Source organism: Antechinus flavipes, chromosome 1 (assembly GCF_016432865.1).
Source record: "Antechinus flavipes isolate AdamAnt ecotype Samford, QLD, Australia chromosome 1, AdamAnt_v2, whole genome shotgun sequence".
In the NCBI taxonomy this organism is placed as follows: Eukaryota; Metazoa; Chordata; class Mammalia; order Dasyuromorphia; family Dasyuridae; genus Antechinus; species Antechinus flavipes.
The window spans coordinates 681,093,669-681,107,615 of record NC_067398.1 but is presented as its reverse complement, the minus strand read 5'-3'; the positions used below and the strand labels follow the sequence as shown (position 1 = coordinate 681,107,615).

General features: G+C 41.6%; 1 protein-coding gene across 2 annotated transcripts in view; it reads left to right on the top strand.

Annotated features, from left to right (window-relative positions):
• The window catches only part of GOLGA3 (golgin A3), a 41,264-nt gene that overhangs the window by 23,021 nt on the left and 4,296 nt on the right, over positions 1-13,947 (top strand). For both annotated transcript variants that reach the window (XM_051972574.1, XM_051972573.1), the window contains exons 12-23: positions 2,149-2,226; positions 3,020-3,283; positions 3,689-3,783; positions 5,616-5,832; positions 6,459-6,602; positions 6,965-7,162; positions 7,963-8,079; positions 8,304-8,443; positions 9,215-9,347; positions 9,505-9,627; positions 10,473-10,637; positions 11,462-11,622. In XM_051972574.1, the coding sequence (XP_051828534.1) occupies positions 2,149-2,226; positions 3,020-3,283; positions 3,689-3,783; positions 5,616-5,832; positions 6,459-6,602; positions 6,965-7,162; positions 7,963-8,079; positions 8,304-8,443; positions 9,215-9,347; positions 9,505-9,627; positions 10,473-10,637; positions 11,462-11,622 (1,835 nt within the window). The remainder of the gene's footprint in view (positions 1-2,148; positions 2,227-3,019; positions 3,284-3,688; positions 3,784-5,615; positions 5,833-6,458; positions 6,603-6,964; positions 7,163-7,962; positions 8,080-8,303; positions 8,444-9,214; positions 9,348-9,504; positions 9,628-10,472; positions 10,638-11,461; positions 11,623-13,947) is intronic.

The window sequence follows — 13,947 nt, the reverse complement described above, 5'->3', positions numbered from 1 at the left end:
TCTGTAGAACAGTCAGGAGGCCAGTGTCCCCAGATGGAAGAAGAAGAGCCTCTAGTTCAAGATATTGTTCTTCCCTTCACTGATGAAGATTATGTCAGTCTCTCTGGTGCTTTGTTTTGACTTGATGATTGTACCTCAGTTCTGTCTCTTGTATCAGAGCCTCTCTATGAAATAGCTTTAAGTCAGGAAGCAGGAATCAGGCAATCAGTCTGCCCTTAGGCTTTGCCAGCACTATCAGAATGTGTCTGGGCAGGTTTATTAAGCATCACTTGCAAAGGGACTCACTGCTAGAGAAATAAAAGCAAAAGGCACATCCCACTCTACTTGTGAGCATGAAGTATCCAACAAGTACACAGGTAAATAACCTGTGGGGTCATTTAAAGAGAAAGAGAGAGAGAGAGAAATATACATGGGAGCAGGAAAGACTTCATGTTGGTAGGGGACATTAGAACTGAGTGTCACAGGCCATGAGGGAATCTTGGAGACAGAGAGAGAAGGAGGAATACATTCCAAGCATGGGAGAATCTCTTGGTGGAAAGGCATGGAAATAGAATGTTGAATTTGAGGAGCCAGCTAGTAGAAAATAAAAATAAATGAAAGGAGGATACTAAGAAATAAACCTGGCATAGCAAGTAAGAAAGAGACTGGAGAGTTTTGAATACCAGGTTATAGAATTTATTTTGCATGCAAATAATGTTCCCATTAAACATGTTTGAGCAAGAGATTGACACTATAGAATGACATGACTTTACCTTAGTTTTAGAAATATTAGTTTAGCAACTATTACTAACCTTTGATGCAGTGACCTCACTATATTAGTACTGTGTGGGATGTAAAAGACCCTTACCCAAAATGACTATTCAGAGATCACTCAAAATAGAAAGCAGAAAGGTCGTTTATTATACCTCCAGAGGATGAGCCGTTCTATCACAAGATAAGGGAAAGAGAAAGCTCGTGGTAGGAGGGCTAAAGAAGTAGTGAAGATACATAGCTTTTATACAAGAGATTACATCACAAGTAAGAGAGCGTTGAGAAGGGGAAGGGGAGGCATCTAATTGGTTGTTGCCATCCGGAGAGATTGGAATGGAAGGTTTCTGTTTCCCCGAAATCACCTGATTTCTAGGAAATAGAAAATCAGATCTTCAGACTTCAGATATAGCTGGCCAAGTCTCAAGTAAATATGGGCCTGTACATATTATACAGGTCAAGGGGAAACACAGAAATAATGAAAAAAAAATACAGAAAAAGAATTCATACATTCCTGTAAGTTCTTCACCTTATCTCTCTATTCCACACAGTCCTGTATCCCAAGGAACTCAAAAATAGGAAAGTCATATTTCTATCAAGAATATTCACAGAAACACCTTTTGTGGTCACCATAAAAATGGGAAACAGAGTGGATGCCCATCAATTGGGCAATGACTGAAACAAGATGTGGCAAATTAATTTATTCGAAGATTATTTGTGTTTTTCAGAATGTAAAGCATTCAAATAAATATAGAAAGACTCATGAATTTATGCAGAGTAAAGAAAGCAGAGTCAGGAGAACATCATATATAAGCACACCAGTAATATTGGTAAAAACAATATTTAAAAAGCTTTTGAACATGCGTCAAAAGTAATGACTGATAATGATTTCAGAGGGCAGATGATGAAACATATTTCACTCCTTCCAGTAGAGAAGTGGGGGACTGCAGGTGTGGAATTTTGCCTCTGCTCTCAGACATGCCCACTGGGTTAGCTGTTTTTACTTGACTTTTTCTTTTGTACAAAGCAAGGTTCTCAGGAAATGGATAATATATTAGGAAATGATTAAAAACATTAATAAAACTTTGTTTAGATGTCAGTTTGTCAGCTTTGTGGAAGATAGATTGGAAAAGGGGATGACTGGAAGTAGGAAAACCAATTAGGAGGCTCATGGAATAGTGCAGATGAGAGGTGATGAAGCCCCAGAGACAGAGAAAATGGTAGGAAAAACGAAGGATAGGGTTAGGATGCCTCAAGGTTACGAGTAAATCTGGGAGGCTGGGAAGGTAAGACAAGATAAATGGGCTTTGAGATTTTTTTTTTCATGTTTGGCTGCACCAAAACAGAACCTTAGTGGACCACATCTCCCTAGTGTAACAGTATGTCTGTATTTTGTCACAGGTGGAAAACCTGCAGCAAGAAAGTATTGCTCTTAAAAAACAGACTCAGAAAGTGAAGGAGCAATTTCTTCAACAAAAGGTAGAGTGACGCTCCTCATCATATCCTTCAAATGCAAGTAACATGCTAAAATGTATATTAATATAATACACTATAGATAGAAACATTACTTTTTAGCTCATCATGAAGACAGACTTTTAACCCTTGGCTTCATTAGTTTTTACAAATAAATTTATAAAATGCATTTGCAATTTTGATTGATTTCTTGGTACAAAATGTTCACACCAGCTGAAAATCTGCTGCTGTATATAGGATTTTTTTCCCCCTGAGGCAGTTGGGGTTAAGTGTCTTGCCCAGGATCACACAACTAGGAAGTGTTAAGTATCTGAGACCAGATTTGAACTCAGGTCCTCCTGACTTCAGGGCTGGTGCTCTATCCACTGCGCCACCTAGCCGCCTCTGTACATGGGATTTTCTAGATGTTAACGTACATAAAAACTGATGTTCAACAAACATTGCATTTGCAAGCTACCCAAGGGGTTGCACCACCCCTCAGTGCCCCTAAGAAGGTTTTATATTTCTATATCTGTATTTCAGTTTAATTATATTTGATTGAAACATTAAAAATCTGGTATTTTCTAAAAGTATACACACACACACACACACACACACACACACACACTTACAGATACATGCATAAAGGTACATGTATAAAAATGTGTATATGCAAACTCTATCACAAGTTTCCTCCTTTAAAAAGTTGTTTATAGAGTTTGAGCATGGAAAATATTCAAACAAGTATTTTTAATTAAGAAAAGTCTCTTTAAGACATCCTATCCAAAGAACAGCCTATAATTCTAGAATGTCCTAGTAGGTGATGGTGGAGGCGTACCGGAGGGATGCGAGTTCCAAGGACCAGCTGATCAGCGAATTGAAAGCCACAAAGAAAAGACTGGACTCAGAAATGAGAAGTCTGAGGCAAGAATTAATCAAGCTTCAGGGTGAAAAAAAGTCAGTGGAAATGGAGCATTCCAAGTTACAGAAGGAAGTATCCCAAGTTCAACAGCAAATGACTGACCTCGAAGGACAGCTCCAGCTAGTGCAGAGAGAACGAGATGAAATGGAGACACAGTTACAGGTTTGGACAGTACTGCCAGAGTTATCTCGTGGTGATTTCTGACTTGATTACTTAGGCTATCAAAAGATTTTTCAGAAGTATCTAACCCCTTTGTTGTTCCAGCGTGTTATCTTTTAAGAATAACTCCTCTGAAGTGGGACTCTCAGTACAGCAGGTAGCAAATGTCCATAAAGGAAAAACTTCACCATCTGACACAGCAGATGACCTTCAAATAATGTTTAGTCAGCCACGTATATGTAGGTGCTCAGGTGGCATTCCAGTGTATCTGGAATCATAAGGTTCACCCCAGTTAGCAAACCTCTGTCAAAATAGCATCTCCTAACAGAAAGCCAGCCACTGCAGAGCCTGAAAGATGGTTCCTTTCTAAATATCTTATGTTGTTTTTCTGTCTCTCTCATTTTCAAGTCTTTGCAGTTTGACAGAGAACAAATGGCATCCCTTACAGAGGTGAATGAGGTTTTGAAACAACAAGTAGAACAAATGCAACTAGAAGCAAGAAAGTAAGTATGCCCCTGGGCATGATGTCTTAGCAGTGTCTGCTGCCAGGGTAATGCAGTTTTAGATAAACACATGCCAGTGTTCAGGTGGTTGTGTTTCATCACAAGTAGGTTTTTTAAAATTTATATACCTATATGTGGACAGATACCTGTGCCATCTAAATATGCACATAGATATATAGATGTGTCTATGTATAATATGTATGGTTTGTAAGGAGTGGTAGTTTTCCCCTAATTTCATAGGACTCATAGGACCCTTCCCAAGGTGCTCTAAGAAGAGGAAAATGTAAATTGAAACCTCAGAAAACCTTGCATGTCTTATAATTGATTTAATGAGTCACTCTTTGTCACTTCCTTCCTGAGATCATATTGTGACATGAGTTAGTCCTACAATCAACATATAGAAATACAGACACATATATACATGCTTCAGTGGTTTGATGATTCTGTGATCTCGTGTATAAAATCCTTCCATAATATACTTATTATGTATCTCATGTTATACCTCATATTATACATACCTTCTCATTCTATATATTTGTCCACATTTCTTCATATATAAAAATCCATGAGAGGATATACCCTTCTCCAGATTGTTTTTAAAACATTTTTTTAAATATTATTATAGCCCTTGAGCTTCTTATCTTTAATTGTTTGTTAAATATGTACATGTACTTGTAAACAAGGAAAAAAAGGTTTTAAGTCCACAAAACTTGTTTCATTCAAGATATGCACAAACCCTAAAATGAAATCAATGTTTTTATATTATCACTCTGGGTTGATGCCTATTTGTGAAGAAGCAATGTTGGTGTGTTCCACCTTTAAAAAAAATCAAGGTGGGATATTGCAGATGGGCAGATTGGACAAAATGGAGATCTATCATATGTATTGCAAAAGGTTCCACAATTCTACGAAAGGAATCAATTCAGAGTTCTTGTCAATGAAAAGCTTCCTTAGTCCCTTTGAAATTGGGTTCATTTTGCAAAACTCTATTTGAAACTTGTTTTAGGGTTGCCATTCTATTTCTGTAACCTGCATGTAGAAATGGCAAAAGTTTAAGCTTAGCAATTCAGACATTATCTTTTAGCATTCAAATCATAGTTTTTAATCAGAGAATGTCAAGAGTTGGAAATGCTCTTTGTCTCTCCAATTCCTTGTTTTTAATTGAGAACCAAAAGGAACAATTGACTTGATCAACTTAGGACATACTGTCCACAAAGCATACTTGGAATGGAATGGGTGGATCTCAGCCCATGTTTTGTCTTTCCTTCTTTAAATTATTTTTTATTCATTTTTATTTTTAACATTCATATTTTTGAAATTTTGGTTTCTGTACTTTCCTACTTCTCCATCCATTTAGATAGATGTGATATCAGTTGTTTATGTGAAATCATTCAAAACTTATTTCTGTATTAGCTACATTGCTCTCATGATCTTTCAGTGATATCATACACTCTCCAAGCTGTCATGGAATATGAATTGATTTATTTCTCTGATTTGGGGTGGAGAGGAGAAGTAATTGATTTTTTTTTGGGGGGAGGGATTGTAAAGAGAGGCAGTTTTCCCCAAATTTCATAGGACCTTCCCAAGAAGTTCTGAAAAAGGAAAATGCAAATTGAAACCTCAGAAAACTTTGCATGTCTTATAATTGATTTAATGAGTCACTCTTTGTCACTTCTTAGGATTTTGACCTTGATCATATTGTGACATGAGTTAGCCCAACAGGCCTTCTAAAGTTCCTTCTAACGCTCTGAGATTATATTTTATTTTATTTCAGTGTTTTATGTTTTTTAGGCTCAATTTTTTTTCTTTTTTTCTCCTTTACTGTGCTCCAGGGCCATTACAGAACAAAAGCAAAAGATGAAGCGATTGGGTTCAGATCTGACCAGCGCCCAGAAAGAGATGAAAGCCAAGCACAAAGCCTATGAGAATGCAGTAGGCATCCTGAGCCGCCGCCTCCAGGAAGCTCTCACTGCCAAAGAATCCTCAGAGGCTGAATTAACCAAACTCAGAGCCCAGATTACAGATGGAGGAAACAGCCAAGCTCAGAATGTAGGCCCATGTCACCTTTTCTCTCACCCACATAGAGATAGGGGGAAGAGCATCAAATAGCCCCCTCTCTTCTGGACCTAAAAGGAGGGTGGTGGGTCCTATGCTCTCTTAGATTCCTTCCAACCCTAATCTTCTGTTTGATCAGAAAGATATACTTTTTTCCCTTTTATTGAAGTTATTGGTGGACAAATTACCATTTCAATGTACCATATACTTTCTTGGGTTCTTCCATACTGTTCAGCAGTCTCTGCTGCTGGCAAGATTTGTGAGGGGGGCTTCTGGCAGCTCTGCCATATAGTAGTCTTGTTTATAACATACAGGAAAAGCCCCTTTTGATTTCAGAGCTCTTCTGTATCTTTCACCAATTGAATACCAAATTGTGACCCATGGTTTTATTTGTTATAATATTAAAATGTACATGCTATGGGTAAGTAAAGTTAAGCTCTTTTAAGCAAAGCTTCTAAGGAAATTATTAAATTTTGTATTATAATTAAAAATTAAGTGAACAGAACCAGGTCTTCCCCCTTATAACTGTCCTTGCTCAAAAAGAGGTAGATGTGGTGAATGATTGTTGTCGTGTACCCTCATGAAGCAGGAAGAGCTGAAACTGCCCCCTCTGTATTCAGGAACGAATCCAAGTCCTGGAGTTGGAGCTACAGACTGTTGGTCACAGTAAGATGGTACTAGAGAAGGAACTACAAGAAATCATCTCCCTGACCAGTCAAGAATTGGAGGAATACAGGGAGAAAGTCATCGAGTTGGAGGATGAGGTGGTTGTCTCTGTTTTCTCTTGGGGAAGAAGAGATTAAGGGATGGTATAGGGTAGAGAGTTTGGAATGGCAGAAAGATGGGAGGCCATCTTTGGGATCATCAGTAATGCACTGAATAGTGATTGCAGTGTGTGATGGCTCAAGCTGCTTTCTTGGAGTCTCGTGTGCTGTAGTATTGCTGACTACTGTCTGGCATTCTGTGAGAACTATAGTAGCACATTTCTGTACATCTGTGACATAGTCTTGGTGCAATCTGTTTCCTTGAACACTGCTCTGTGATAACTCTTCATCTAAATAATTTACTTACCAAAATGCACAACCAGCTCAGGTCACAGTGGTCTTTTATTATGATTTTTCCTCAGCTCCAAGAATCCAGAGGCTTTAGGAGAAAGATAAAACGCCTTGAAGAGTTAAATAAGAAGTTGGCTCTTGAATTAGAGCACGAGCGAGGAAAGCTAACAGGTCTTGGACAGTCCAATGCAGCCTTACGGGAACACAACAGTATCCTAGAAACTGCATTAGCCAAGAGGGAGGCAGATTTGGTACAGCTGAACCTACAGGTAATTGGAGCTTTGTAGTAGGGGATTGATTCTTAGTGATTTTAAAATCAAAACACATCTCTTCTTTTCTTTGGCAAAGCAGTGGAGGTTACGTGACTTGTCCAGGTTCACACAGCCAATACATGTCAAGTTTCTGAGGCTAGCTTGGGTCCTCCTGACTCCAGGGCAGCACCACTCAACTTCACAAACATTTCTTTAAGAATAGTGAGGAGTAGAAAAATTGACCACCAGCTACAATTAAAATTGCTGTTTCTTCTTCTCTATCCTTGTTAAGACAATTTTCACAGTGGGAATGAGACGTTTCTCTATGCATCCCAAGGCTATAATTTAATTGGTAATTTTACTCAAAAAGCATTTCTTAAGGCACAGCTTTCTCTTCTTGGACCAAATCAGTACAACAGACACATGATTGATTGAGTTCTTTATATTTGCTTTGAGGAGTGATTATAGTCTTGGTCATTCCTGAGTGTTTCCACTCAGCCTCTTTGTTTGGAAGTTTCCCATATCAGGGTCAGGGCAGGAGAGTCTGAGAAGGACCACCCCTGCTTGCCCAGAACCTTGCTTGGGGCACCCGGCTGCAGTGATGAGTTGTTTTTATGTAGCTTCCCTGGGAAAACTCTTAGCCTCTTCACGGAGACTTAGACGGCTCTGTCCCAGTAGCACATCTGTGTCCAGGTCCTGCTGAGAGCAGGCAGCCCCCAGCCTGAGGCCTCCGGCTGTGGCAGGGCTGACACCGGCCCATGCGGCCCCTCAGACACTTGTGTGGCCTCTCGCCACGGTGCTTCCCTCCTGTGGTCTAGGTGCAAGCAGTTCTGCAGCGCAAAGAGGAGGAGGACCAGCAGATGAAACAACTCGTCCACACCCTGCAGACGGCTCTGGAGAAGGAGAAGGCCAAAGTGCGGAGTCTCAAGGAGCAGGTGGGTGCTCGGGCAGATGTGGCGGGTCTGCGGGCTCCCACTGCCTCCCGAGACTTGGCACTCGCAGATCTAGAAGTAATGCATACGGTGAAGGCGCTGGCAAAGGATTGACCCTAAAAAGCCCTTTAGTCTGCACCTGGAGTAAAAAGGTCTGTTAAAATGTCCTCCTGTTTCACAGAGCACGCCCCTTAATAGGCTTCTGGGCCTACCTCCCCTTTCTGCAGGTGGCCGCAGCCAAGGTAGATGCTGGACACAACCGCCGTCATTTCCGAGCTGCGGCCTTGGAGCTGAGCGAGGTGAAGAAGGAGCTCCAGGCCAAGGAGCAGCTCGTGCAGAAGCTCCAGGCAGAAGCCGACAGCCTGCAGTGAGTATTGCCCGGCCAGCTGCACCGGGAGTCAGCAAGGCCCAAATCCTCTCTCTGCCTTCGGTCTCCCGGCTCTCAGAGGGGACCATAATGGCACCTTCTCCAGCAGGGGCTATGAGATGGTGCTTGATCTGCGTCAGCCATTCATGGTGTCATTATTGTAATTATTAAGAGGTCCAGAAACCAGAGACATGTGGCAGAGTTTCTTTTCCAGTCTTGGTCATTACCTATACCAACTGTCCTATTTGGACCAGGCTTTCTTAGGACTGGGCTCCTGGGCAGATTGAGAGGAGCAGCTTTGGTACAATTTGACCAGTATTTAGGGGAACCCCCAAACCAGCTTTTGGTTGGCCTGATGAATGGGCAGAGTGTATGGCAGGGTGCAGATGCGTGGGTATCGCGCTCCTAAGTTAACTAGCAAGCATGTAGTAAGTCAGCCATAAAACAGACCTGATGATTGGCCCAGTACAGGGGCCCATAGTCAAGCTCATCACAACGGGTCCTCCTCAGATTCCACAGCCACCTTGTTTGTTTACCCTGTTCTTGGGTCTGTGCACTCATAAATTCACGGTGGAGTCATTCATGCCAGCTGTGCTCTGGACCCAGCCCTGTGAGCCCCAATTTATGGCTTCTGCACCAAACTAAGTGTGGAGCATTCACAGAGAATCCAAGCACAAGGACAGCCATTTCTAGACTGGGCTTGGAAACTTTTACAGCCTAGAAGTGCAGATCAGCACAGAAATTTTGTTCTGCTGTTGTTTCCATCCCCAGGGCACAGGAGGGAAAGCATTGCCAAGAAGTATCCCAGTTCCAGCAAGAGTTGGCAGAAGCTCGGGCTCAGCTGCAGCTTCTACAGAAGCAACTGGATGCACAACTGGAGAAGCAGCCTGTTGAAAACCAAGAGGTAAAAACCTTTTAAGAGTTACGTGATCAAACTGCCAAAGCAGGAGGCTCTTGATTCCTGTGTCTCTCCTTAGATATGAAATGAATTAAGACTATTAAATGTTCAAAATGGAGTATCATTCTGTTGTTCTGCTTTGCTTCCTATTTTCTCCTTTTAGGTTGAAGATCTCAAATGGGAGATAAGTCAAAAAGAGAGAGAAATCCAGAGCTTGAAGCAGCAGTTGGACTTGAGTGAGCAGCACAGTCAGAAGGAGTTGGAAGGAATCCAGCTGGCACTGCAGGTAGCGGAAGCGTCCCTGTGCAAGAGGCTCTGGCTAGGGTGCCCCAACCAATACTCATTGCTCTTGCAGGTTCAGCAGAGAAAAGGATGTTTTCTATGGTGGGTAATAGATGGAAAAGAAGAATGATCCTGAACAGTGTCAGAAAGGGCACTGTCAGAGTTTGTCCTTATACTTTGTGATTAATCTGGGCTATTCCTGTGGAAGGGAAAAGGAACCTGCAACTGCTCAGATTGCGCCTCTCTAAATCAGTGGCTTTTCAAGCAGAGGTAAAAGTAAATTTGTATTTGATGGGAATAGTCTTAACTTCTGCTCCTTTTAAAGTGAATATTGGGGGATTGTGTTAGGGTCATTATTTTGGAGAGAGAGCTCGACAGAGTGGCTAAAAAGAGGGCTACAAAGTCTTGTTAGAAGCCCTGGCCCCTAATGGCTTGGTGAGGTAGGGAGTCACTCAAGATCTTTGTTTAAGATAGCTGGCAAAGGTTTGCCATTGTAGAGGAGCCACTTACCTGCCTTGATAAAGCAAGTCTATTACAGAAACATTCTGTGTACAAATGAAATTATAATTTCCATCATTATTCCTGCAGCTGTTGAGATTCATCCAGTGACATGCACAAGTTCTGCTGCTCTAACAGGCTGGAAACCCTCAGAAAGCTCTCCCTGGCAATGACTTGCAGTGATGCCCCTTTCCTATGGGCAGAATGGGTCTTGACAGTCCTGGAGCCTGAGCCTGGGACTAAGAATACAGACCTCACACAGTGAAAGTGGGGACTGCTTCAGCCCTTTGGAAATAGTTCAGCTTCTGATTTTACATAGTGACTGAAAAAAACTCTTACTTCTCTTTCCAGAATATTAAAACAGAGCTGGACATGGCACGGGAAGATCTTACATTGACCCAGAAAGATAAATTCACCCTTCAGGCTAAGGTGACAGAATTGAAGAACAGCATGAAGACGCTGCTCCAGCAAAACCAACAGCTGAAACTGGACCTGAAGCACGGCAAGATGAGGAAGGTAGGACCCCTATCCTGAGCTTCCCACAGGGGGACTGGCCACACAGGGTATGATGCAGGGCCTTGGCCAGCAAAATTGGGTCCCTTCTAGCTGCCAGTTGTATTAAATGAATGCTAAAATGTCCTGTGTATAAGAGGCATTGTGATGGAAATAACATGAGGGCCACACCAGGAGCATATTCCTGAAATATCACGAGGGCCACACCAGGAGCATATTCCTCTCAGCCTGGTGACAGTGGACACGGCCAGCTCATTGACTGCATTCTAGGTTCTGGGTCTCATCATGCTAAGGAGATGGGGTGTGAGCACAACCCCTGAATAACTTTGGTTGAGGGCTATGAGACCCAGTCATTGTTGGCTTAAGGCCATGGCATTTCTGGAGCCCGCTCTGGACAGTTTCTTCCAGTTGTATCATAAATTTATGAAGTAAATTGCTATAATTCATCCATCCGATATAAGCAGTAAAATGTAGGGGCGCTAAAATGGTAAAATCTGACAACCCACTTGGATAAATGACATTTCCTTATGATGCCAAAGTCCTTCATGGGACCTTATCTTCTGATTCATAACCAAGGGACATTATATTTAAGATCACAGGTTTTATAAATAAATACGATCCCTATGAGTCATTGTATGTAAAATGCTTTGAAATGCTAGCTATTACTTGGCGAGGGAGGGGGCGGTATCTAAACATGGCATTGTATTTGTTGAACCTAACATTGTGACATTATGCAGATTCAGAAAGTTTGGTTTTGCACATCTATATTACCATTCTCCCTCTCTCCCCTTGAAACATAAGCCCTAATGAAATGTTTTGTTTTCCAGAGGAAAGAACTGAAGGGAGAGACCAATTCCAACCCCGTGACTCCTGTAAAAATTCCAGACTGCCCTGTCCCTGCCTCCCTCCTTGAAGAGCTTCTCAGACCCCCACCAACTGTGAGCAAAGAGCCGCTGAAGAATCTCAACAGCTGCCTCCAGCAACTGAAGTAAGGCCTTTTTGTTCAGCCTTTAATAAAGAAAATGGGGAAATTAGAGAATTGTTTTCATATCACTTATGCCAAATACCCAACAAATGGGTCCAGTAGCCCAAAAACCTCCTTCCTTCCTGTGCCTCCATTACATTTTGCTGCATCTCACATAATAACAGAATTTCTGAGTTGCACAGATTTATTCAAGGGCCCTGTCTTCCAACTCACACCTAAGTAAGAGGATCCTCTATAACAGATGAGTGTCCCATCTCTGCCAGATCTCCCCTCTTGGGATAGCCCTGGCCTTAGTGGGACAGCTGAAATTGTCCTCTGTTCTTCATTAAGTACCTACTATGTGTGCACACTCAGGATTTAGAACAGGATACTGACAACTGCAGAGAACCTTACAATCTAGGTCAGTATGTAGCACACACATCACAAAGACAGACATACTGACGTTTCATAGGGATTCGGAATAAGGGAGACTGAGTAGGACCCTTCTCCAAGGAGTTTTGGGTTCTTCTCTGCAAAGACTGCATCTAAGGGCTTCCAGGCAAGAGGAGTAGAATGAATGGCAGAAGCAAGCAGAGCCAAGGCAGAGAAGAGCAGCTGGCCTCTTAATCAGCAGCCAGAGGCAGCGCCAGCTGAGTCAGACTCTCCCTGACACTGTCCTGCCTTCTCAGGAGGATTCCTGGCCTCTTGTCTGCTTCAGGACCATTTTAGGCCACGTGGTAAAGTGGCAAACCACCCTGTATCTTTGCCAGGAGAACCCCAGATTGGGTCACGAAGACTCAGACATGACCGAACACCACCTCCTATTTCACCACAACTCTACATCATTACATTTGGTTGCATTTGTTTCTCTAGATGCCTACAAATTGTTTTGGTTTGCATTTCTTTGATTATTAGGGAAGTTGAAGAAAGGAAAAGGCTATGCTTTAATTTCCAAAGGTTCTAAAGCTTATAAAAAGTTTTTAGCTGCATTGAGAAAAAGAGATAAGTAAGGAGATGGAGGGCACCTGAATGCCTGTGATGACTTCCAGTCACCAGGTGCAGATGAACTCGCAAGGTACTGGGAAAAACAAGGCAGATGTCATTGGTAAAGGGGTTGAAACACCGATTTAGGGAAAATTATGGATCACAAGAGAGGGCTAAAGTAGGGTGAATGTCTTGATCTTTAAAAAAGGGAAAGGAATGAAACCTACACATGATAGAATGACGGGTTTGACTTCTGCTGTTGAGCAATTCTAGATCTTTTTATGAAAGAGATGGATATCAAACAGCTCGAGAAGGAAGTGTAGCCAGCAAGAGTCAGCACTTTGTACTTTAGCATTCCTGATGTCACATCTAACCGAATTTCATTTCCCTCTTTATCCAGGTTATTAGGCTGTTTAGTTCAGGAAATGTTGAAGTTGTCATTTACCTAGAGATTAGCAAATCATTTGACCAAGTTTCACATACTGCCCTTTCAGGAAAAAAAAAGGGGGGGGGGGGGGGAGTTATTTGTACTAGAAGGTAAAACTCAGGTGGATTTAGAACTAGATGAAGGACCAGACTCAAGGAGTGATTCATTATTCAGCATTATCTTGGAAAATGGTCCCCAGAGCGCTGTAGGTCTGTACTTAACCTTCGGGTCGCTGGCCTTGCCAGAACTTTTAGATAAAGGTATAAATGACATGCTTTTCAGATCTGCAGATGGTACTGAGTTGTGAGAAATAGTTAACAAATTATAATAGGATTCCAAAAGTTCTTAGAACCTAAACTATTAGGTCAAATCTATTAAGATGAAATTAATTTGTTTTCCTTGTTTAATATGACAAACAACAACAAATATGGCTATTTCTGTCAACATTAACCAAAAAAAACACAGAAAAAGAGGATTGTTTACAAAACAATATCTAGTTTTAAAATTTATATTAAATTTATGTATCCAACATAGTCTTGTTTAGCTGTGTCCCTTTTTCTGGTTTGCATCATTAATGGGCATCAATATCTTATTACCTCTTCCTCCCACGTATTCATCTCCTTCTCTCTATTCTTCCCCCAAGAAAATGAAAGTCCTCTGGTAACAGATAAGTGGGGGGGAGGGGGAATCATCTCTAAAAAGAGTTTGATTCTTCACCTGCAATTAGTCATCTCTCTACCAAGAGGATGGAGGCCTGCTTCATTGCCAGTCCTCTGAGGTCACTGAGTGGTCATTGTATTCATTAGAGCTATTTATCTGCTATTTACTCTGCTATTTTTCTTTTTATCTTAATTATTTGTGGGACAGAAGGATGTTGGCGGGGGTTTATGTATATTCATATATTTTCCTGTGTTCAGCAGGTGAAAAATATTAACATA